The following is a 21,329-nucleotide window of genomic DNA, read 5'->3' as shown; positions in this document are numbered from 1 at the left end:
AGCCGTGTGGCCTCCAGAGAGCCACTTAACTAGTCTGCCTTAGGATGTCACCTGACTCAGAGTATACTCCTATGTAAGTGTTTGTTAAATTGATGAACAGATTCAGCTTGGGGGAGGGGAGCAGCTCACCCAGGTGAGTAGGAGTGTTGGGGAGGGAGTTGGTACTATGGAGCTCCCCACCTTCTGGGGTCTAAATGTTACCTCCAGAGACTATTTTGTCTTCCTAATCTGCTCTCATTCTACTATTTCTCACAGGGCTGTAGGCCAAGCTGGCCTGAGAGAGATAAGAGATGACTGACAAGAAGACCCATGGACGACCCCATGCCCTAGAGCTGGCCTGTGACCTTGCCAGCTACCCTTCCAGCCCCACCCTTCCTCTTTCCTGAATGTGTCTTGTCCCTTGGAAGAGGGTCCCTAACTTACACCCCATCTGAAACTCTGCATGTGAGACCTCCACAAACAAACGTACACAGAGCTGCTCACATTGTCAGACACTCAGAGACGCTGTGACATGGCACATGCCACATGCTGTGCATACACACACACATGCACAGAGACTTGCAGGGAAATATTACCATTACCAGAGCCGCAAAGACATTGGGACACACACACTGTCACAGTCATACTGTTAATGCCTCTACATACCATCATATACAGTTCCTGTTCAACATTTCAAAAATATTTATTGGTCAGATCCTGTGCCCAGTGTATATTGCTGTCACACTGTCTCAGAGATCCCCCGAGTTGTGCCCAGTTGCATGACCACAACCCCACATGCTTCCCTGTCACTTGCTCTGGCACATATACTTCCAGGGTTCTCATAGGTCCACCCAGCATCACCCCACAGCAGGCCTCATGCTGTCTCTTACCGTGACATATGGAACCACCCAGACGCTGTCACGAGAAATTTCGATATACTGTTGCAACTGCACATCATAACTCTCAATCATGAAGTATCATACGTGCCACCTCACCAGCCTCTCATAGTCATACGTTGCAGCCATACTCTGTCATCAAAGAACCACAGACACTACTACGCACCCCACCAAACTCTGCCATTTAATCAGTCACACACAGACTCACACCTTCAGTTTCAGGGCTTTGGTGGTTTTATTTTACAAAAGCTTTGAAGGTCCAGGCAAGGGGGTGTCTGGGGCCCAGTGGGTTAGGTTGTCCAGACTGCTGGCTGCAAGAGGAGGGGGAGGCCACCCCTGCACCCGAGGCTGCACTCTGTGCCCTCATGAGCTGAGTGGAGCCACCACAGTGGTGCTGGTGGTGGGAGGCACAGAGCCTGTGGGGAAGGAGCCTGTGGGTGAGCCCAGCAGGGGTCCAGGGAAAGGCATGAGGTGGCTGACAGGCCCTGACAGCACCACGGGGCCCAGGCCTTGGTAGAGATGGGCAGTACCTGGGGGGCCCAGTGTCAAGCCTGAGGCCACCTCCCCACAATTCCCGCTACCACTGCCCCCAGCCACCACCATAAAGCCACTAGCTGGTCCTTCAGCTGCTCCTGTACCTCCCAGACTCGACCCCCTTTTCTTTTTTCCTTTTCCAGATGCTTTGCGGTTTCGAGTCTGAATACCATCCTTCCGCATGGTCAGTGGTCGGTTCACCTGCCAAAAGGGAGGCCATGGGTGTTTCCCAATTCCAGACCTTGACCTCTCTGTGTCTCTCCCAGGGACACCCTTTCTACCCCACTTCTTTAAGAACACGGAATTGGCTGAAGGACTATGGGAGTGTGCCACGGTATGGTGCAGCACAGATGTTGTCCCAAGGAATCCTCAGGCTGTGAGGCCCTGAGCTTGGGAAAGCCTCCAAGACTGAGGGGAGCTGCCCAAGGCCTAGGTCAGGGGAATGTGAGTTAGCTGGTGACTGGAGGTGGGGAGGAGGGGAGGACGAAGAAGATAGGGGATGGAGGAGGGAGAAAGGAGAAGGGGGAGGGATAAGAGGAGGCAGTGGAAGGGAAAGAGGAAGGGAGGGGAATGTGGAAGGAATGGAAAAGGGAGGAGAGAGGAGAATAGCAGGAGAAGAGAGAAAGTAGAGGAGGGAAGAGGAAGAAGGGAAGGCAAAGAGCCAGGAAGGAAGAGAGGGAAGGGGAAGGAAGAAGGAAGGGGAAAAGGGGGAAGCTCAGGGTGGAACAGGAACAGAGTGAGGAGGGGGCACGGTGTGAGGACAGGGAAAGCAGAGGGGTGGCTCTGAGAGGCAGGGCATCACCTGGTGTAGCTTATAGTAGAGGCCGCAGGCATTGCACACAGGGTCGCCACTGGCATTTCTCCGCCACAGTGTTGTAGTGGTTGTCTGGCAGTTGGTGCACTGAGTACCTGCTCGTTTGCTGACAATCTGTGGGGCGAGAGGATGTGAGATTAGTGCCCTGGGGGGTGGAAGTGGGGATTAGGGGCTCACAGGGTGAGGTTCAGGTTGAAGGCAGGGGTTTTTATACAGGGCTAGGACAGGGGCACTTACATGGTGATGCTGGGGATAGTTTTTTGTTTGATTGTCCTTTTTGTTTAGAGATGAGAGGTCTTTCTCTGTCACCCAGGCTGGAGTGCATTGGTGCAGCGGTGTGATCATAACTCACTGCATCCTCGAACTCCTGGGCTCAAGTGATCCTCCCTGCCCCCAGCCTTCTGAGTAGCTGGGACTACAGACATGAGCTACCCCATCCGTGATAGGATTTTTGTTTTGTATTCTACAGGGGACTACATCAGTGGTTCTCAACTTTGGCCCCATATCAGAATCATTGGCAGCATGGCAGTCCAATTACGTCAGCATATCTGGGGGAAGGGACCCAGGATGATTCCAATGTGAAACCAAGGATGAAACACTGCTATGTAGGGTGAGGACAAAGGTTGGTATGGTTTGAGGGCAAGGGTTCCTGTTTGAAGCCGATAAGGGTAGGTTGATGATAGGCGTTCTTGTACAGAGCTGGGTCCCCGTATAGGACAGGGGCAGAAGTTCCTATGTGGGGAAAGGGTGGGAGTTCCTGTACAGTGTCAGGCAGGGGTTCCTGTGCAGGGTAACGGTGGGGATGTCTATACAGGATGAGAAGAATTTCCTGTATAGGATGAAGGCAAGGGTTTCCGTACAGTGTGAGGACAGGGGCGCCTATACAGGGAGGCAGGCAGTAGTCTCCTGTAAGTATGAGGACAAGGGTTCTGTGTGATGTGAGGATAGGCATTCCTGTACAGGGTGAGAACAGTAGTTCCTGGATAAGGTGAGGCAGGCTCATGTTCTTACCAGGCGCTTCTTGGGCCGGATGAGGGGCCTGTTCTGCCCATTCATCTTGTGGTAGAGGCCACAGGCATTGCACAGGTAGTGGCCTGTCCTGTCCCTCCGCCACAGTGGAGTGGCTGTTGCTCCACAGTTCACACACTCCCTGGCCTCTGGTGGGGTGAACAGAGGGGAAGAGGGGGCCAGGCTAAGCTCAACTTTGCCTTGGGCTGCCCCCGACCTCAACCTCCCTGTCCCTTTTTGAGACTCTCACCACAGGGGGGCAGGGGCAGGGTTCCACGAAGCTTGGGAGAGGAATAGGCTGCTGAACTGAGGGGGCTCCCAGTGGAAGAAAAGAAGGTACTGGAAAAGTCAGGGCCCCCATAAGCACTGCTGGGGACGGGGAGTGATGGAGGCAGTGCAGGCCCCAGGGTCAAGAGGTCTGGACTCAGCCGCTCTGTCTTCAAGGTCTCCAGGAAGCTGGTGCTGCCTTTCCCATCGGGATCTTCCGGGGCCTGGGGAGGAGAGTCCTCGCGGGTGGGGCACACGGTTGAGGTAGGGTAGAGCCCTGTCTTGCCGTAGGCCCAGCCAGCATATGGTGAGCCCCCTGGGATCCCCTCCATACAGTTGAGCAATGGGTACACCTGAAAGACTGTTAGGGGGCAGGTAGAGGAAGGAAGGAGGAAAGAAGAGAGATCAGCCTAGGGTCATCCTGCTTTCAGGGTGCAATGGTGCCCAACAGCCCCAACATGGTGGCCAAGTTTCCAACTTTTCCACAGGTTATCATGACAGCTGCTGGCCACTGGGTGACTCCTGGATCCTGAGTCCCACTGGCCACTATGGCATCTGCAATAACCTCCAGCCATTTCTAAGTGGGCTTTGAGGATGACTGTTGGAATTTGGAGCCCCATGGATCACTTGACAACTAGGGCAACCACCACATACTTCCAATGTTGCTTCTCAATATGGCTACTCGAATATGGCAGGTTGAGGAGCATTGGAATTCCCAAGTCTGCACTTAACTAGGGAAAGTGGTCAGCACATCCATATGAAAAGCTTCTGGCCATTTCCAAGAGGACCTCCTAGTGGGATTCTGACCTGCCTAAGGATCTCCATGGCAACCCCAATAGCATCCAGCCAGTGCCAAGACAGCCATCCAACGGAGTTACCTGGGGAGTGTCTGTAGGCCTCAGTGTCCCTGTAGTAGGCCAGTGCAGCAGCTGTAGCAGTGGCTGTGCTCGGAGCAGTGGAAGAGGCTGCTGCATCCAAGCCCTCTGACCCAGAGGGGAAGAAGACCCCTGACTCTGGTGTCGAGGGTACCAGGGCAGGATCCACAAACTGGGGTAGGGTCTCTGGGGTCCCCAGGGCCCCCAGGCCAGGGAAATCCATGGGGCCTCTGGGGTTTAGCCTGTGAGGACAGGAGGGGTCCTCAGACACAGAGGGCCTCCTCCCCCCACCTCTTTCCACCTGCCCCTCTTCCTTCCTTCCCTCCCCTCTCCTTGAATCCCCCCAGTCTCCAGATTCTTCCTTCCTACCTCCCTATCCCTCCTCCTCACCTTCTTACCTCCTCCTCCCTGTCCTCCCTTCCCTTTCCTGCATCTCCTCCTTGTCTTCCACTCCATTCTCTCACTTCCCATCATCCCGTCCTTTCATGTCTTCCTCATTCTCCTCCTCTTGCCCTGTTTGTCTTTCCTCCCCTTACTCTTTTCCCTCTTCATCTACTCTCTACTGTTCCCCTCTCTTCTTCCTCCTCTTCCCCTTCTCCTCCTCCCATCTCTTCTGTTCACTCCTTCTCTCACTCAACACCTTTCTCCACCTCCTCATCCCCCTCTTCCTTCTCTTTCCTCCTTCCTTATTCTCCTCTTCCTCCTCCTTTTTCTCCTCCTCCTCCTCCTTCTCCTCTCCCTTTCCCCCCTCTTCTGTGTCCCCCTCTTCTGTCCCTCCTTCTCTTCATCCTCTTCCTCCCCCTGCTCTTTCATTCACCTTATCTGTCTTCCCCTTTCTGCGTCTACTCCTGCACTCCTCTCTCCTTCTCATTCTCTCCTCCCCTCGTGTCCCTTCCCTTCTCGTTCCTCTCCTCCTCTCCTTTTTCTTTGTCGTTCTCCTATCCCTCCTTCTCCTCCAACCTCCTCCTCTCCATCTTCTGCAGCCCCTCCTGTGCGTCCTCCCTTTCTGCTCATCCTTTTCTCCCTTCCCTCATCTCCTTCTCCCCCACTTCCCCTTCCTCTCCTTATTCTCTCCCTGCCCCCATCCTCCCTCCTCTCTCCTAGAAGAGTCTAGGTGGGAGCAGGATAGGATGCAGAACCAGAGTCCCTCGAACCCCTTAGTCCCTTCCACCAGGACCTTGGGGTTTACCCTCCTGTGCTCCCCAACTTCATCCCTATCAGTTGCATCTTGCCCTCTGACTTTCTCAGAAACCCCATGGTTTCCGGCTTGACTCCCTCCTCCCCCACCTCCGTTAGGTCTGCAGGCAGAGGGCCCCCTCAGTTCCTCCCTCCTCCATGGGGGGGGTCACTGCCCCCTACTGCTTATCTCTGCCATCCCCACCCAACTTTTGAAATCACCCCAAGGCCACTAGCTTCCTCTGAGGAGGGCGACAGGTGGGAAGTGTTCCCTCTACGCATACCCTCTGCCCTGGGGAGGCCTGCCATAGTTCTGCTTTCAGACCCCTTCAATTCCACCCATCCCCAGGCCTCAGTTTCCCCATCTGTTATATTGGAGGTGGTGATAGGGGCTGAGCTAAGAGCTGGGAGACAGCCCTTTGCTTCTGTCTTGCCTTGCGTGTGTCTCTGTCTCTCTACCCCTCTGTCTCCCCAGATATCTTTTCCCCTGACTCTATATCTCTCCCCTATCTTTCTTTGCGTCTTTGATATGTCTTGCCCCCTCTCTGTGTGCTTTTGTGAATGTCTCATGTTTTTCCCCTGTTTCTCTGTCTTTCCATCTTTATTTCTCTGCCTCGTTATCTCTGTTTTGCTCTCTCTTAGCTCTCTCTGCTCTCTCTGTATCTTTCTGTTACTCTTGCTTTCCCAATAGAGACTCATGTCTCTCTGAACATCTTTGCATCTCTCGAACTCTTTCTGCTTGTCTCTTCCCTCTATTCCCTTCTCTTTGGGCCCATCTGATCTTATTTCTATGCCTCTCCTACTGGTCCCACGTCCTGACCATTCTCCACTGCACACAGCCCAGGACAAGGAGTGGGCAGCCCTGCCCTGGCCCTGACTGCCCAGCGTCCCTTGTCTGGAGGGTGCAGTGATGGAGTCAGAGTAGAAGGCCACCTTCAAACTGCCCCTCGCCCCTTCCTACATGACCCATTGTGTAGACAGGCTGAGGGGTGGGCCCAGGCTCGGGGTCATGGTCAGGGAGAGGCGACCACGTGTGCCCACCACCACCTTCTCAGCCCTGGGTTCCTGCTGTCTCTGCTTAGACAGAATATAGAATGTCTTGTTTCTGCATCGTGGCTTCCATCTCATCCTCCATCTCTTTCCTTTCTGTCTCTAATTCTTTGTTAGTCTCTGTCTCTCCACATGTCTGTCTGCGGGTCTCTCTCCCCCCGCACCCCACCTGCCGTTTCTGTCTTACCCTTGTTTTCTGTTCCCGGGCCTTCCTCTTGCTCTCCCTCTCCCGCTCTTTCTGTCTCTTACGCTTTCTTTGAGTCTGTTTCTCTCTCTTCGTGTCTCATTTGTCTCTTGCTCTTTTTCTCCCCAACTCTCTGTTTCTCCTTCCCTTCTCTGTCTCACTATGTGTCTCTTGCTCTCTTTCTATCACCACTATCCCCTCATCCTCACCTTAACCCCCATAATCTCCCTCCAGCCCCACTGCCCTCCACCCCTGCACCTCACACCTTGGCGGATCCAGGGCTGCCCACCCCTCCCATGGCAGCGGCCCAGCCCCCCACTCCCAGTTATCACTCTCCGGACAGAGATAAAGTTTATCTCGAGGCTGGGGGATATGAAAGCTCCTTATCAGCTGTCCCACAAGAGTAAGTGCTGCCCCAACGGCAGTGGCAGGCAGCAGGCTGGCACCCTCCACTCTCCCTCGGCCCCAGCCCCTCACCCCAGGTAACATCCCTATCCCAACCCTCAAGGGAGGGTCTCACGGGCCTATCTAGGGGGCAGATGTGGGGCTTGGGGGCATAGAGGTAGAGTTTGAGGGTCAGTTATGGGGTTGAAGAGTCAGAGGTTTGGGGTGTAGCCGTGGAGTTTGGGGGAAGCAGATACGGGGTTTGAGAAGCTGAGACAAGCTTGGAAGTTGAGAGGCACATATTGGGCTTAGGAGTAGGTTGGGAAAAAGAGACAAGGTCGGGCAATCAGAAATGAAGTTTGAGAGTTGGAAATCAAGTTGAGAAGTTAGAGATGTAGTTTGGGAGCCAGAGATGGATTCTGAGGGTCACAGAAAAGTTTGGGGAATCCAAGGGTTTTGCTGGAGCAGACATGGAGTTTAGGAGTCAAAGATCGGTTTGGGTGGGCAGAAACGTGGCTGAGGATTAGAGATGGGTTGAGGGAGCACAGGAGGAGTTTGTGAAGCCAAGATAGAATTGTGGTAGAGAAAGTTTGGGGGCTAGAGGGATTTGGGGAGACAGACATGTTTTAGGGCTGGGATAGGGTTTAGGGAAGGCAGACATGAGGGTTCACACTGCAGAACAGATTTTGGGGAATAGACTTGGTGTTTGGAGTGACAAAGACATTTTAATGAGCAAGCAGAGGGTTGGGAGAAATGGTTTTGGGAGATCAGAGAAGTCACAGGGAACAAATACGGGGTTTGAGAGGCACGGATGGGGGTACAAGATGGAGGTAGGGTTTGGTGGGTCAGAGACAGGTTTGGAGGGTCAGAGAGAGTTTGGGACAGAGATGAAGAGTGTTGTAGAGGCGATAAGGGGTTTGGGAGTACAAATAGTCTTGGGGAGCAAAAGTGAGGTTTGGGGGAGAATCAGGAAGACAGACAAGTTTGGGCTAATGGAAATCAGATTTGGGGAAAAGAAAGGATTTGGGGAGATGAAGGCATGTTTTGGGGGCAGAGTTAGTGTTTAGGGGAGACAGACCTGGGGACTATGGGGAGTGAAGTTAAGGGATCGGGAGACAGATATCTTGGAGTGCAGAGAGAGGTGGGTTTGGATGGTAGATTTGGGGTAGAGGTGGGGGTTGGAAAGGCAGAGGTGGGTCTGAGGAGCTGTGAAGGGGTTCAGGGGTGGCCGACACTTTGGGGATCAGCAGCAGATTGGAGAACCTAGAGCAGCCTGGGAGAGTAGCTATAAGGTAGGGGCAACAGGCTTGGGGTTTGCCTTGCTGGGGGCTCTTTGGGGGCTGAGACTAACCTGGGCTGGTTGGTGTGGAGGGTTCAGCCGCCTTGGGGATGTGGTGAGCTCAGTGTGATCCCAGGGGGTGTCCTGGCTGGCCTTGGCCTTTGAGGCTCTCTTCCTCCCTCCCTCGCTCCCTCCCCTCTCCCTCCACCCTCCTCCCCAGGGAGTGGCTGGTGCCCCGGTGGGTGGGGCGGTCCAGGGGAGGGGGTGGGCCCCTGTTCATGGGGCACCTCTTGGGCACTGGGGGCCCTCCACCACCCCACCTGCCCACCCCATGGATTCTTGGACCCCACTCGACTTGGGCTCCCGTGGACTTCAGCGTCCAGCCAAGTGAAATGGGCTGAAACCAAGATAAATGAAAATAGCAGATATGGTTTCATCACTCCACTGGGCTTTTCAATGAGTGAAGCCCCTACTGTGTGCTGGGCCAGGTATGGACTGGGCCCTTATGTAGTGAGCTGTCCTGGATGCAGGGAGGGGAGGGATGTGGCTGTACCCATTTTGCAGGTGAGAAGAATGATGAGGCTCAGAGAGGTTTGGTGGGATTTGAACCAGAGCCTGTGGGATACCTTGACGATCCAAGCCCAGCCTGGGGGCCAGGCCAATGCTGGCGGGAGGCAGGGGCACACTTACTCAGCATCCCACTGGGGCTTACGCCAGCTCTGGCCTGCCCTGGGGCAGCAGATAAGTCTTATCAGATAGAGGCGACTGTGGCTGTTGGCGCTGCTGCAGTAACAGGCTGTCTTGGGCTGGGGAGGCAGGGGGCGGGGGTGCACCCAGGGACAGTGGCCTCAACTTCTTGCCCGCCATGCTGCCTTGGAGGCGGGAATCTGAGATGGGACCTGGGATTGATTCCTTTGTGGGTCTTTGAGAAGTGGGAAGGGCAGGGAAGGGAAGGGAGAGAGGGGGAGAGACAGAGAGGCAGAGACAGAAACAGAGACAGAAAGATAGGCAGAGAGAGGTGGAAATAGGGAGACACAGAGTGACAGAGGTAAACAGAGAAAGCAGCAGAGAGGCAAAAGGAGGCAGAGAGAGGACAGAAATAAAAGTGAGAGAGGGCAAGACACCCATAGAAAGCCAGCGACTGTAAAAGACAGTTACGTAGAGAGAGGCAAAGAGAGAACGAGAGACAGAGAGATGGACAGAATGTGACAGATAAAAACTGAAAGGGACAGAGCCAAGGATACAGGTGGAGAAACTGAGAATTGAGACAAAGACGATGCTGTAGAGAGGGTGCAGAGACAGAGTCTCAGAGGAAGTCCATGAGACCCCAGGTGGCAGACTGGGGTAAGCCCTGGGCAGGTGGTGCTGGGGCGTGTGGCACACAGGGATGTGGATTGATGTAGCCTGTAGCTCCACCCTCAGCCCACTGAGAGGGACCCCCAGGGGGTCTCTGGGCCTCTGTACCCCAGTCCCCACACTCCTGAACTCTCCCCTCCCCCGAACATTAATGACAACAACCAGTGTCTCACACTGACGTAGACCTGTGCCTAGCCTGTTCTGAACACTTTTTCTGCATGAAATCATCTGACACACATGCACACAGTAGGTGTCCAGCTTGGGTCCCCACAGGGCAGAGAGTAAGACTCCCCAGTCATCATGGCCCCGGAACTCCATGGGATAGGGAGTTCTCCTGACTGCCCATTCTACAGATGGGGAGACTGAGACATACAGAGAGAAGAGGGCAAGGATGGAACCCCAGTCAGTGGGGTCTGCTCGCCCACGGGCCCACCCTACAGGGAGTTTACCATTCTTTTCTTTTCTTTTATTTTTTTGAGACAGAGTCTCGCTTTGTTGCCCGGGCTAGAGTGAGTGCCATGGCGTCAGCCTAGCTCACAGCAACCTCAAACTCCTGGGCTCAAGCAATCCTTCTGCCTCAGTCTCCCGAGTAGCTGGGACTACAGTCATGCGCCACCATGCCCGGCTCATTTTTTCTCTCTCTATATATTTTTAGTTGTCCAGATCATTTCTTTCTATTTTTTAGTAGAGACAGGGTCTCGCTTTTGCTCAGGCTGGTCTTGAACTCACCTTGAGCGATCCACCCACCTCGGCCTCCCAGAGTGCTAGGATTACAGGCGTGAGCCACCGCGCCCGGCCAACCATTCTTTTCTTACCTCTCTGAGCCTCGGTGTCCTCATATGCAAAATGGGAGGTTTGGGGAGGAAAGAGAGCAAGCCCACGACTTTCCATTTATTGAGCTCCTGTTGTGTGCCACACCCGTGCTGAGCCCTCAACAATGAGAAGAACAACTACACAGACACCTCTGACTTAAGTGGCAGTAGTTTCAGGACATGGACCCTGGAGCCAGCCTACCCTCATTCACGGGCTGCCCTAACCACTAGCCAGTCAGGTTGGGGGACCTCGAGCGAATTACTCTCCTCTCTGGACCTCAGCTCCTCCTCTGTAAAAATGGGTTAATAATAGTAAGTACTCCTTAGGGTGACTGGGGACACTAAAGAATTTTAACCCATGTTAAGTGATTTTTAACTCACTTGAATCTGAAATCTCAACAAATGTTCAGTATTCTTATTTATTTATTGAGTACCTGCTGTATACAAGGGATAGTACTCAGCCCTTTCTAGCTAACCCTACTACTACTTCTAGTGTTAATGCTAATAATATGCTGAGGCCAAGAGTAATACCAATATTAATTCTAATATTGATACTAGCACTAATACTAATTTATTGTATTTCTTTAAATTTATGATAACATACTAATGGTACATATTTATGGGGTACAACATGATATTTTGTTATATGTGTACATTGTGTAATGATCAAGTCAGGGTAATTAACATATCCATCACCTTAAACATTTATCATTTCTTTGTGAGAACATTCAAAACCCTTTCTTTGAAAAAAAAAAAAACCCTCTTCTAACTATTTTGAAACACACAGTATATTTTTGTTAACTCTAGTTCTCCTACTATGCAAGAGAACACCAGAACTTATTCCTTCTCTTTAGCTGTAGCTTTGTACCCATTGACTAGCCTCTCCCCATGCTCCCCATTCTCTGGTGACCACTCTTCCACTCTCTGCTGCCATGAGAACATACTCATTTGAATAGTAATAGTAATACTAATGTAATGCTAATGCTAATTCTAATCTAACATTAACACTATTGTCACTAATACTAATTCTAAAACTATTTATTCTAATTCTAACAACTACATAAAGACAATAACACTAATTCTGATACTAATACTTTTACTAGCATTAATATACTAATAATAACAACAGCAGCAGCATTATTTGTCAAGTGACGCCAGGGGCTGTGCTAAGTGCTCTCCATGCATCATTTTATCCCATTCTCACGAGGTCCTTGTGGCATACTTGTGTATAATCACCCCCATCTTCCAGACTGGGAGTAGGTGCAGAGAAATGAAGATGTTCGTCCAAGGCCCCGGGTTCTTGACTCAACTCGGGCACTGATTTGCTACATGATTCCTGGGCAAGCCACCCTCTGAGCCTCAGTTTCTTCACCTGAAAAGAGGTGTAATCATAGACCCCTCCCTATATCAAAATGTAACCACTCAGCACGTGGCCTGCCCAACACACCATAAATGGCGTGCTCTACAATTGGTAACTCTCATCATTATTATTATTAGAAACAGCAGTTGCAATGTTGTGGGCAAGGTAGGGAAGGGCAGGCTGAATGCATATCTAAGACAAGGGTTTGGCTGCTGGACTCACACCTCATTTCTTCATTCTTGAGGGGACAAAGGGCTCAGGAAGGGAAGTCAAGGGTGGGGAGTGGGGTGCCTCAAAGGCCTGCCTCCAAGAGCTAGAAACCCTGAGGCTCTGAGGCTAGGCCTCACCCCATTCCCTCCCCCATCCCTGTGGAGGGGACACAGGCCCAGAAGTTTGCGGTGACAGTTCAGCGAGCAGGGAGGCAGCTGGGAGTGGGCAGATAAGGGAATCACTGGGGGCCAGGCCAGGCTTTGGGGGAGATGAGGCTGGGGGTGGAGGTGGGGGTGGGGTGTCCAGGCTGCCGTGTCCTCTCTGTTAGGCCTCTATTTGAGACTCAGTTTCAATGTTCTCTCTTCCTGGAAGCCTTCCCTGACTGGCTTACTGCCTCCTGGCATCTCTGGGATACTAGGGTCCCTGCTTGTTCCAACCCCATGACATTTGGATTGTTTGTGCCTCTTTTGGACTATGGAGTCCACCAAGGTGGGGATGGAGCCCGACTCACCTCAGTGTCGATAGCACCAAAACATCAACCAAAGCCTGGCTAGGGAGTCAAATGTTTGCCCTCAGAACCAAACTGTTGGTTGTTTTTTTGTTTGTTTGTTGTTTTGTTTTGTTTAGAAACAAGGTCTCTGCTGCCCAGCCTAGGGTGCAGTGGCATCATCATAGCTCACTGCAGCCTCAAACTCCTGGCTCAAGTGATCCTCTTGCCTCAGCCTCCTGAGGAATAGCTAGGACTACAGGCACATGCCACTATGCCCAGCTAATTTAAAAAAAAATATTTTTGTAGAGACAGGGCTTCACTTTGTTGCCTGGGCTGGAGTCAGGTGATCTTCCCACCTCTGAGACACTGTGCTCAGCTGTTTTTTTTTTTTTTAACAGAAAGTATAAAGGATGCTATAACAAGCATCTGCATTTGTCAAATATTAATATTTTGCCTTATTTACTTTAGATAGTTTTTTAAAAGAAATATGCTATTGCAGATGCAGCTGAAGTCCTGTGCTGATTCCATTTCCCTTCCCTCATCTACTGCCTTGAGCTTGCTGTTTATCTTCCTCATGAGTAATTTCACTCCATCACTCCATATGTAGGTACCCATAAACACCATATGTTACTGGGGTTTTTTGGCCTGTTTTTGCACTTCTTGTCAGTGGCATCACACAGTATGTGCTGCTTTTGCTCAGCATAACGTCTGTAACATTCTTCCAGGTTGTTCTGTGTATCAATTGTTCGTTCTTTTTTTTCTTTTTATTGAGATGTGATTCACATATCATAAAATTTACTCTTTTAAAATGTACTATTCACTGGTTACTATATTAACAAGGTTGTGCAACTATCCACTCTCTACTTCCAGAATATTTTCATCACCACCCCCGCAGAAGAAAGCCTAAACCCATTAACATTCACTCCCTATTCCATATCCTCCTCCCCTCCAGGCTCTGGCAACCACTAATCTACTCTTTGTTTCTATGGATTTGCCTGTTCTGAGCATTTCCTATAAATGCAGTCATACAATATGTGGTATTTTGGAACTGCCTTCTTTTCACTTAATAAAAAGTTTTTAAGGTTCATTGATGCTGTAGCATGTATCAGTACTTCATTCATTTTCATGGCTGAATAATATTCCACTGTATGAAAATACCATATTATACTATCCATCCATTGACAGGCATTTTTAGCTATTATGAATAATGCTGCTATGAATGTTCATGTAAAAGTTTTTATGTGAACATATGTTTTCAGTTCTCTTGGAGATATAACTAGAAAGGGAATTGTGGTGTCATATGATAATTCCAAGTTTAACTTTTTGAGGACTGTAAAAGTGTTCTCCACAGTAGCTGTATGAGGGGTCCAATTTAGCCACATTCTCTCCAACACTTGTTACTGTCCCTCTTCTTGATTATAGCCATCCTAGTGGGTATGAAGTGGTATTTCATTGTGGTTTTGATTTGCATTTCCCTATGACTACCACTGATGTTGGGCATCTTTTCATATGCTTTTTGACCATTTATCTTCTTTGGAGAAATGTCTATTCAAATCCGCTTATTTTGAATTGGGTTATTTGTCTTGTTGTTGTTGAGTAGTAAGAGTTCTTTATATATTCCAAATCCTAGGCTTTTTATAGATATGTGATTTGAAATATTTTATTCTATTCTGTAGGTTATCTTTTCAGTTTCTTAAGAGTGTCCTTTGAAGCACAAAAGCTCTTAGTTTTGATGAAGTCCAATTTATCTAGTTTTCTTTAGCTGCGTATGCTTTAGATGTCATTTATCCAAGAAACTGTTGCCTAATCCAAGGTCATGAAGACTTATACCTGTGTTTTCTCCTAAAATTTTTAAAGTTTTAGCTCTTACATTTAGGTCTTTGATTCATTTTGAGTTAATTCTTGTATATAGTGTGAGGTAGGGGTTTGCCTTCATTCTTTTGCATGTGGATATCCAGTTGTCCAAGCACCATTTGTTGAAAAGACTATTCTTTCCCTATTGAATGGTCTTGGCATACTTGTTGAAAATCAATTGTCTATAACGTATGAGTTTATTTCTGGACTCTCAATTCTATTTCATTGATCCATATGTCTATTTTTATGCCAGTACCACACAGTCTTGATTACTGTAGCTATGTAGTAAGTTTTTAAATTGTGAGGTGTGAGTCCTCCAACTCTGTTTTTCTTTTCTAAGATTTTTGTAGCTGTTTGGGGTCCCAGCACTTCCATGTGAATTTTAGGATCAGCTTGTTAATTTCTTTAAAGAGACAAGCTGCGATTCTGATAGGGACTGCATTAAATCTGTAGATCAATTTGGGGAATATTATCATCTTAACACTATAATGTTAGATCGGGGCGCAGTGGCTCACCTGTAATCCTAGCACCCTGGGAGGCCAAGGTGGGAGGATTGCTTGAGCCCAGGAGTTTTAGGTTACAGTGAGCTATGATGATATCACTGCACTCTAGCCGGGGTGACAGAGTGAGAATCTGTCTCAAAACAAAAACAAAAACAAAAACAAAAAAAACCACGATAAAGTCTTCCAATCTATGAACATAAGATGTATTTACATTTATTTAGGTCCTCTTTAAATTCTTTCAGTGACATTTTATAGTTTTCAGTGTATAATTCTTACCCTTCTTTTGTTCATTTTATGGCTATGTATTTTATTCATTTTGATGCTGTAGTAAATGGAATAGTTTTCTGAATTTCATTTTTGGATTGTTAATTGCTAGTGTATATGATTAAGTTTTGTATGTCTTGTATCATACAAAATCTTGTATCCTGCAACGTTGTTGAGACTAAATATATGAGCATATATATTATGGTGCTGTAATGGTTTTTCTGTGGATTCTTTAAGATTTTCTATGTGCAAGATCATGTCATCTGTAAACAGAGATAGTTTTACTTCTTCCTTTCCAATACAGATACCTTTTATTTCTTTTTCTTGCCTAATTGTCCTGGCTGGAACCTCCAGTACAATGTTGACTAGAATTGGTGAGAGGGGACATCTTTGTGTTGTTCCTTTCAGACTTTCACCATTAAGTATGATGTTAGCTGTGGGTTTTTCATAGATGCCCTTTATCAGGCTGAGGAAGTTCTCTTCTATTCCTAGTTTGTTGAGTGTTTTTGTCATGAAGGAGTGTTGAGTTTTGTCAAATGCTATTTCTGCATCTACTGAGAAGATCATGTAGTGTTTGTCCTTTATTCTATTAATATGACATATCACATCAATTGATTTTTGTGTGTTGAACAAACCTTACATTTCCAGGATAAATCCCACTTGGTCATGGTGTAGAACCCTTTTCATATGTTGCTGGATATTATTTACTTGTATTTTGTTGAGCATTTTTGCAACTATATTTATAAGAGATGTTGGTCTATAGTCTTCTTTTATGTCTTTGTCTAGTTTTGTGATCAGAATAATGATAGCTTCATAAGTTCATTCCCTTTTATTGCTAAGTAATATCCCATGGAATCGATATACCACATTTAGTTAACCATTCATCTGGTGATGGACATTTTGGTCGTTTCTAGTTTTTTTCCATATTATAGCAAATCTGCAATTTACAAACTCATATTCCTCTCTCTGTACACACACATGTGAAGGAATTTCTTCAGAGGGCAGGAGATATTAGTCCATCTACCCATTCATCCATCCATCCACCTATCTATCTACCCTCCACCCACCCATTCATTCATTCACCCATCTGCTAGTCCTCCCTCTCTCCCTCTGGCCTTCCCTCCCATCCTTCCTCCCTCCCTCCCTCCTTTCTTTCCATCCATAAATCATCTATCTCTATGCATATAATGTCTAGAGTTATGCCTAGGGTCCATGGCAAGCTGTCTTTTAAAATTAGGCAGAAAACCTGATACAGCTTTTGGCAAAGCCTTTTATGTGCTGAAACCCACATCCTCACACTTCCTCTCTTCCTAGCATTTTTTGGGGCTTTGCTCACAGGGTCTGACTGGCTCTTCAGAGACCAGAGTCCACAAGACTAGGGGCTCCTTTACTTCAAGAGACTCTCATACATGCTCCTTCGTCCGTCACTCATTCACTCAGGAATTCCTTCACTTCCCTTTCTTTCTTGCCTGACTCATTTGCCTGTGCCTCCTCTTGTTTCAGAACTCTAAATGTCCTCGGGCGTCTTCTCTAGCTGACATTTTCTCTCTTGGTGAATTCATCCAGTCTCTATCTTCAAAACATCTCCAGAATCTAACCACTTTTTAAAATCACCTCCCCTGCCCCCACAGTCATGGTGCCTGGACCACTGACTGCAGTGGCCTCCTCCTCACATGTCGCCTGCTTCTGCCAGAGGGAGCCTGTTAAATCCTGAGTCAGATCATGTCCCTCTGCTCGCACCCTCCTGTGGCTCCCCCTTACTCGGAGTAAAAGCCAAAGCCCTCAGTCTGGCCCCCACCCAATCTGCACCCTTCACTTCCCCACTGGCCTCCTCACTGTTCCTCACACACAACAGGCACGTTTATGCCTCAGGGCCTTTGTACCTGCTGATCTCTGCCTGGTGTGCTCTTCCCCCAGCTAGCTCTGTGGCTCACTCCCTCACCTCTTCAGGTCTGGGCACTTTCTTGGACCATCTCATTAGGCATCAGAAACTGCCCCAGCAATTTTTATCTGCATTCCCTCTTTTCCATGCTTTCTTTTTCTCCAAAGCACTTATCAGCCTCTAACATAGTTAATATTTTACTTACTTAATTTTATTGATTTTCTGTTTTCCACTAGAATGGCAGCTCCACAAATAGAGATGTGCTTATCTCTGTTGTTCAATGCTGTCTCTCCAGTGCCAGGAACAGGGGCCTAGCTCATAATAGGTGCTCCACATATGTTTTTTAGTTGATTGAATGAGTGAATGGTGTGGTGGTGGTGGAAGGGGACAGAAACAGAGGAAACTTGACCTTGTTTCACCTACTCTGTCAGGAGCTGAGCCTCACTTGGGATGAGTCTGGACCTACCAGATCCAAAGGGAAAAAGTGCTGAATACCCTGGAAGTGAGACCAGAGAAGGCTCTCCAGGAGGAGGTAGTATCATCTGGGGCTGGTCCTGGAAATTACAGTGGGAGTCATAGAGATACTGGGGTTCAGTGAGGCCCAGGGGTGGAGGAAACAGTAGGCAGCAGCTGGAGGAGAGAGGCAGGTTAGAAAAGGATGAAGAAGGATTGAGTTCACCGGCAAGGAGGACCTTGAATCCCAAGGGGACAACACTGGATTTGGTCCTCGGAGATGTCATACCCTGGCCGTGGACCTCCAAACAGCTCAGAGAACTCACACCCTAAACACACACCCATACATAGCACTGAGACAATAATAATGAAGCGCTCACATTAATCGAGGGGCTATTCATTTATTGGGGCAGCTGGGATAGAGGGCATGCAGACATATAGCTGTGGTCTCAAACCTGTCTTGGGTCCCCTCAGTAGGATGTGTGAAGTGCCTAAACCATTAGTGTTCAGAGGTCTCTGGGCGTGGGCAAGGGTTTGCAGGAAGGAAGGGAGAGGGAAACATCTTGGGGAACAGAACAGAGGAGGGCCAGCCTCGATCATGATGACATGTAGTTGGATACCTCAATCAGATTTCTGTCAGGGTCCCGGAAGTAGATGGACATAATAGGCCCTTTTGCCCCCGTTCTGGGGACTGGACCCTCCTCAATGGGGACATCACAAGCCTGAAGTGGGAGGAAAAGACAAAAGTCATTTGTCATAGTTCATGCATGACACCGAAATTTAATTCCTTATAGTGGCCTAGAAGACCTTAGAGCACTCCTGTATCTTTCTGACCTCATCTTCTACCAGCCTCACCTCTTTCACTCTGTTCCAGCCACTTACCAGCTGTGTGGCCTTGGGCAGAGTGCCTAACTGCCCCATACCTCAGTTTCCTCATCTGTAAAATGGGGAGGATAATAATACCTAGTATTATCTATTAAATAGTTAGTGGCAGAGCCAGAATTCAAACCCAGGCAGTCTGGGCCAAAGTCCATACTCTTTTTTTTTTGAGACAGAGTCTTACTCTGTCACCTGGGCTAGAGTGCATTGGTGTCAGCCTAGCTCACAGCAACCTCAAACTCCTGGGCTCAAGTGATCCTCCTGCCTCAGCCTCCCGAGTAGCTGGGACTACAGGCACGTGCCACCATGCCCGGCTATTTTTCTATTTTTAGTAGAGACAGGGTCTCCCTCTTGCTCAGGCTGGTCTCAAACTCCTGGGCTCAAGTGATCCTCCTGCCTCAGCCTCCCGAGTAGCTGGGACTACAGGCACGTGCCACCATGCCCGGCTATTTTTCTGTTTTTAGTAGAGACAGGGTCTCCCTCTTGCTCAGGCTGGTCTCAAACTCCTGAGCTCAAGTGATCCTCCCACCTCAGCCTCCCAGATTGCTAGGATTACAGGTGTCAGCCACTGTGCCCGGCTGGTTTTTATAGTTTAAATACATTTGTTTACGTGAAAAAAATGATACTAATCAAAATAATGAGTAAATAATCGTGTGTAGGCATTATCTGGATGTGATGAAACCTGTGACGTCTGAAGTTTGAGGAAGACCTCCCTAGATAGTGCTTCTGCTTTCACTGCATCTGCAGCAGCTTTCTCAAAAAGAACAGAAGTCCCACTCACCTTGAGGTGCTGGATCATTTGCTCCAAAGGCACCTCTGTGATCAGACATATGTCCAGGGAGCCAGGAACTGCATGAGCGGCTTTGGGTTCAAATTCCTTTCCCACCTCATGGAGGTTAAATTTCTGGTCTCCAAAACACAGTGCTTTTCGGTCTTCCTAGAAATAAACCTCCAAAATGAATGTGAGCTAAAAGCCCCCCTACCTATTGTAACACGGTTTTAGAAAAAGAACAGGGCTACTAAACAACAGCCCCTTACCCCACCTAAGTCTCATTCTGTGAAGGCAACTGCTTTTAACATACGTGTGTATCTTTCTCCTCAAAATTATTTTCGTTTCTCCAAATAATATGTTTATACCACCCATGGCAGAGGAAGCAATTTACCCACCAAATATACATTTCTCCCCTTTTTCTTATAAACACAACCCAAATTTCAGTGGGGTCAACTGTGTGCCCAGCTTTAAAAACCTACATTTCCCAGCATTCCTTGTTAGGTGGCCGTGTAAGGGAGTCTGAGTTAGTTGGACTTGACAATGAGATGCAGGCAGAGGTGTGAGTGGGGCTTTGGGGACTCTCCCTGCCCCACTGAGCAGGCACTTTTTGCCCATTCACTTCCTGCTTCTTCCCAGCCATGCCCATACCCTGACCGCCTACTTCTGGACTGGTTGTTCAATGAAAGAGAAAGACAACTGTCTTATTTAACCCACCGGGCGTTGAGTTTTCTCCTATGTGCCTCCAAACACAACCCCTAACTAATGCACCACTATTTCTTGATTTAACAACTTTAGATATTTTCTATCATCTCCCTGCTATGATAAATGAGAATTTAGCTCATCTATATTACTACCTCTTCCAATAGAATTCTATTATCATTTTTAGTTCTTCTTTGGGCTCCTGTACAATTTTTTTTTTTGAGACAGATTTTCTCTCTGTCACCCTGAGTAGAGTGCAGTGGCATCATCATAGCTCACAGCATCTCAAATTCCTGGGCTCGAGTGATCCTCCTGTCTCAGCCTCCCGAGTAGCTGGGACTACAGGCACATGCCACCACACCCAACTTATTTTTCTATTTTTAGTTGAGACGGGGTCTCCCTCTTACTCAGGCTGGTCTCAAACTCCTGACTTCAGGTGATCCTCCCACCTCGGCCCCCTGAGTGCTAGGATTACAGGTGTCAGCCACCATGCCCGGCCCTTGTACAATTTTTAAATAACCCACTTGCTTGTTTGCTTTTTGATAGATCAACCACAAATCGTATCTCATGGCCCTGCCATCCTCTTCATGGAGCCTCCCTCTCCTGGACCTCTCAATGTTTGTCATTTCTTTAATACTTGTTCTATCTCTTTCTTTTATATTGCCGTGGTTGATACCACATCCATTCAATCAGAAAAATGACTTTATTTCATTTTTACTCTTGAATGATAGTATGGCTTAGCATACTATTCTAGGTTGCTGGTTATCCTCCCATAGCTTCATTGTCTTCCCTGAATTGGATATTGCTGATAAAAAGTCTGATGTTAATCTGCTCTTCATTCTTTTGTCAGTGATGCAGCCACCTTCCACTCCTGCAGCTTTAAGGATTGTTCTTGACCATACATGTTCTGAAATTTCACTCCAATGTGTCTAGGTGTGGGGAGTTGAGGCATTACATGCCTCATTATCGTCACTGGCCCATGCAAGGCCCGTCATTGTCTTTTTTATGCGTCTGTTCTTTTCCTCTCCATTCTCATCTCCACCTTAGGCAACAATTACAATGTGGTTTATTTTTTTATTTTTTTATTTTACCTCTGTAAGGACTCAATGATTTCCTAATCACAATGTGTTTGATGTGCATCTTTTGGATTTCATAAATTATTGTAAAAAGTGTGTTACTGTTTTATGTGAGTGTATTATAAATGGTACCATGCTGTAGACCTGATCTCTGTTTCTTCATTTTTCACTCAGCATGATTTTTTTTTTTTTGAGACAGAGTCTCACTGTGTTGCCCGGGCTAGAGTGCCGTGGCGTCATCCTAGCTCACAGCAACCTCAAACTCCTGGGCTC

General features: G+C 48.3%; 2 protein-coding genes across 2 annotated transcripts in view; both read right to left on the bottom strand.

The window, feature by feature from the left end:
- Positions 1 to 1,091: 1,091 nt before the first annotated feature.
- GATA1 (GATA binding protein 1 (globin transcription factor 1)) lies at positions 1,092 to 8,610 on the bottom strand. The gene is made up of 6 exons (XM_012652365.1): positions 8,519 to 8,610; positions 4,377 to 4,615; positions 3,482 to 3,859; positions 3,235 to 3,380; positions 2,212 to 2,337; positions 1,092 to 1,610 (listed from the first exon to the last, which is right to left on the bottom strand). Exons 2-6 carry the CDS (start codon positions 4,594 to 4,596, stop codon positions 1,239 to 1,241), a joined length of 1,242 nt encoding a protein of 413 aa, XP_012507819.1. The 5' UTR covers positions 4,597 to 4,615; positions 8,519 to 8,610; the 3' UTR covers positions 1,092 to 1,238.
- A 9,404-nt stretch (positions 8,611 to 18,014) lies between these two features.
- The window catches only part of GLOD5 (glyoxalase domain containing 5), an 8,671-nt gene continuing 5,356 nt past the window's right edge, over positions 18,015 to 21,329 (bottom strand). The window contains exons 3-4 of the mRNA XM_012652298.1: positions 19,291 to 19,446; positions 18,015 to 18,352 (exon numbers count right to left, since the gene is read on the bottom strand). Coding sequence (XP_012507752.1) covers positions 18,227 to 18,352; positions 19,291 to 19,446 — 282 coding nt within the window. The 3' untranslated portion in view covers positions 18,015 to 18,226. The remainder of the gene's footprint in view (positions 18,353 to 19,290; positions 19,447 to 21,329) is intronic.

The sequence above is a fragment of the Propithecus coquereli genome, unplaced genomic scaffold, assembly GCF_000956105.1.
Source record: "Propithecus coquereli isolate 6110/MARCELLA unplaced genomic scaffold, Pcoq_1.0 Scaffold388, whole genome shotgun sequence".
NCBI lineage: Eukaryota > Metazoa > Chordata > Mammalia > Primates > Indriidae > Propithecus > Propithecus coquereli.
The sequence above is the reverse complement of the archived record's forward strand: the minus strand, read 5'-3'. Positions and strand labels throughout refer to the sequence as shown.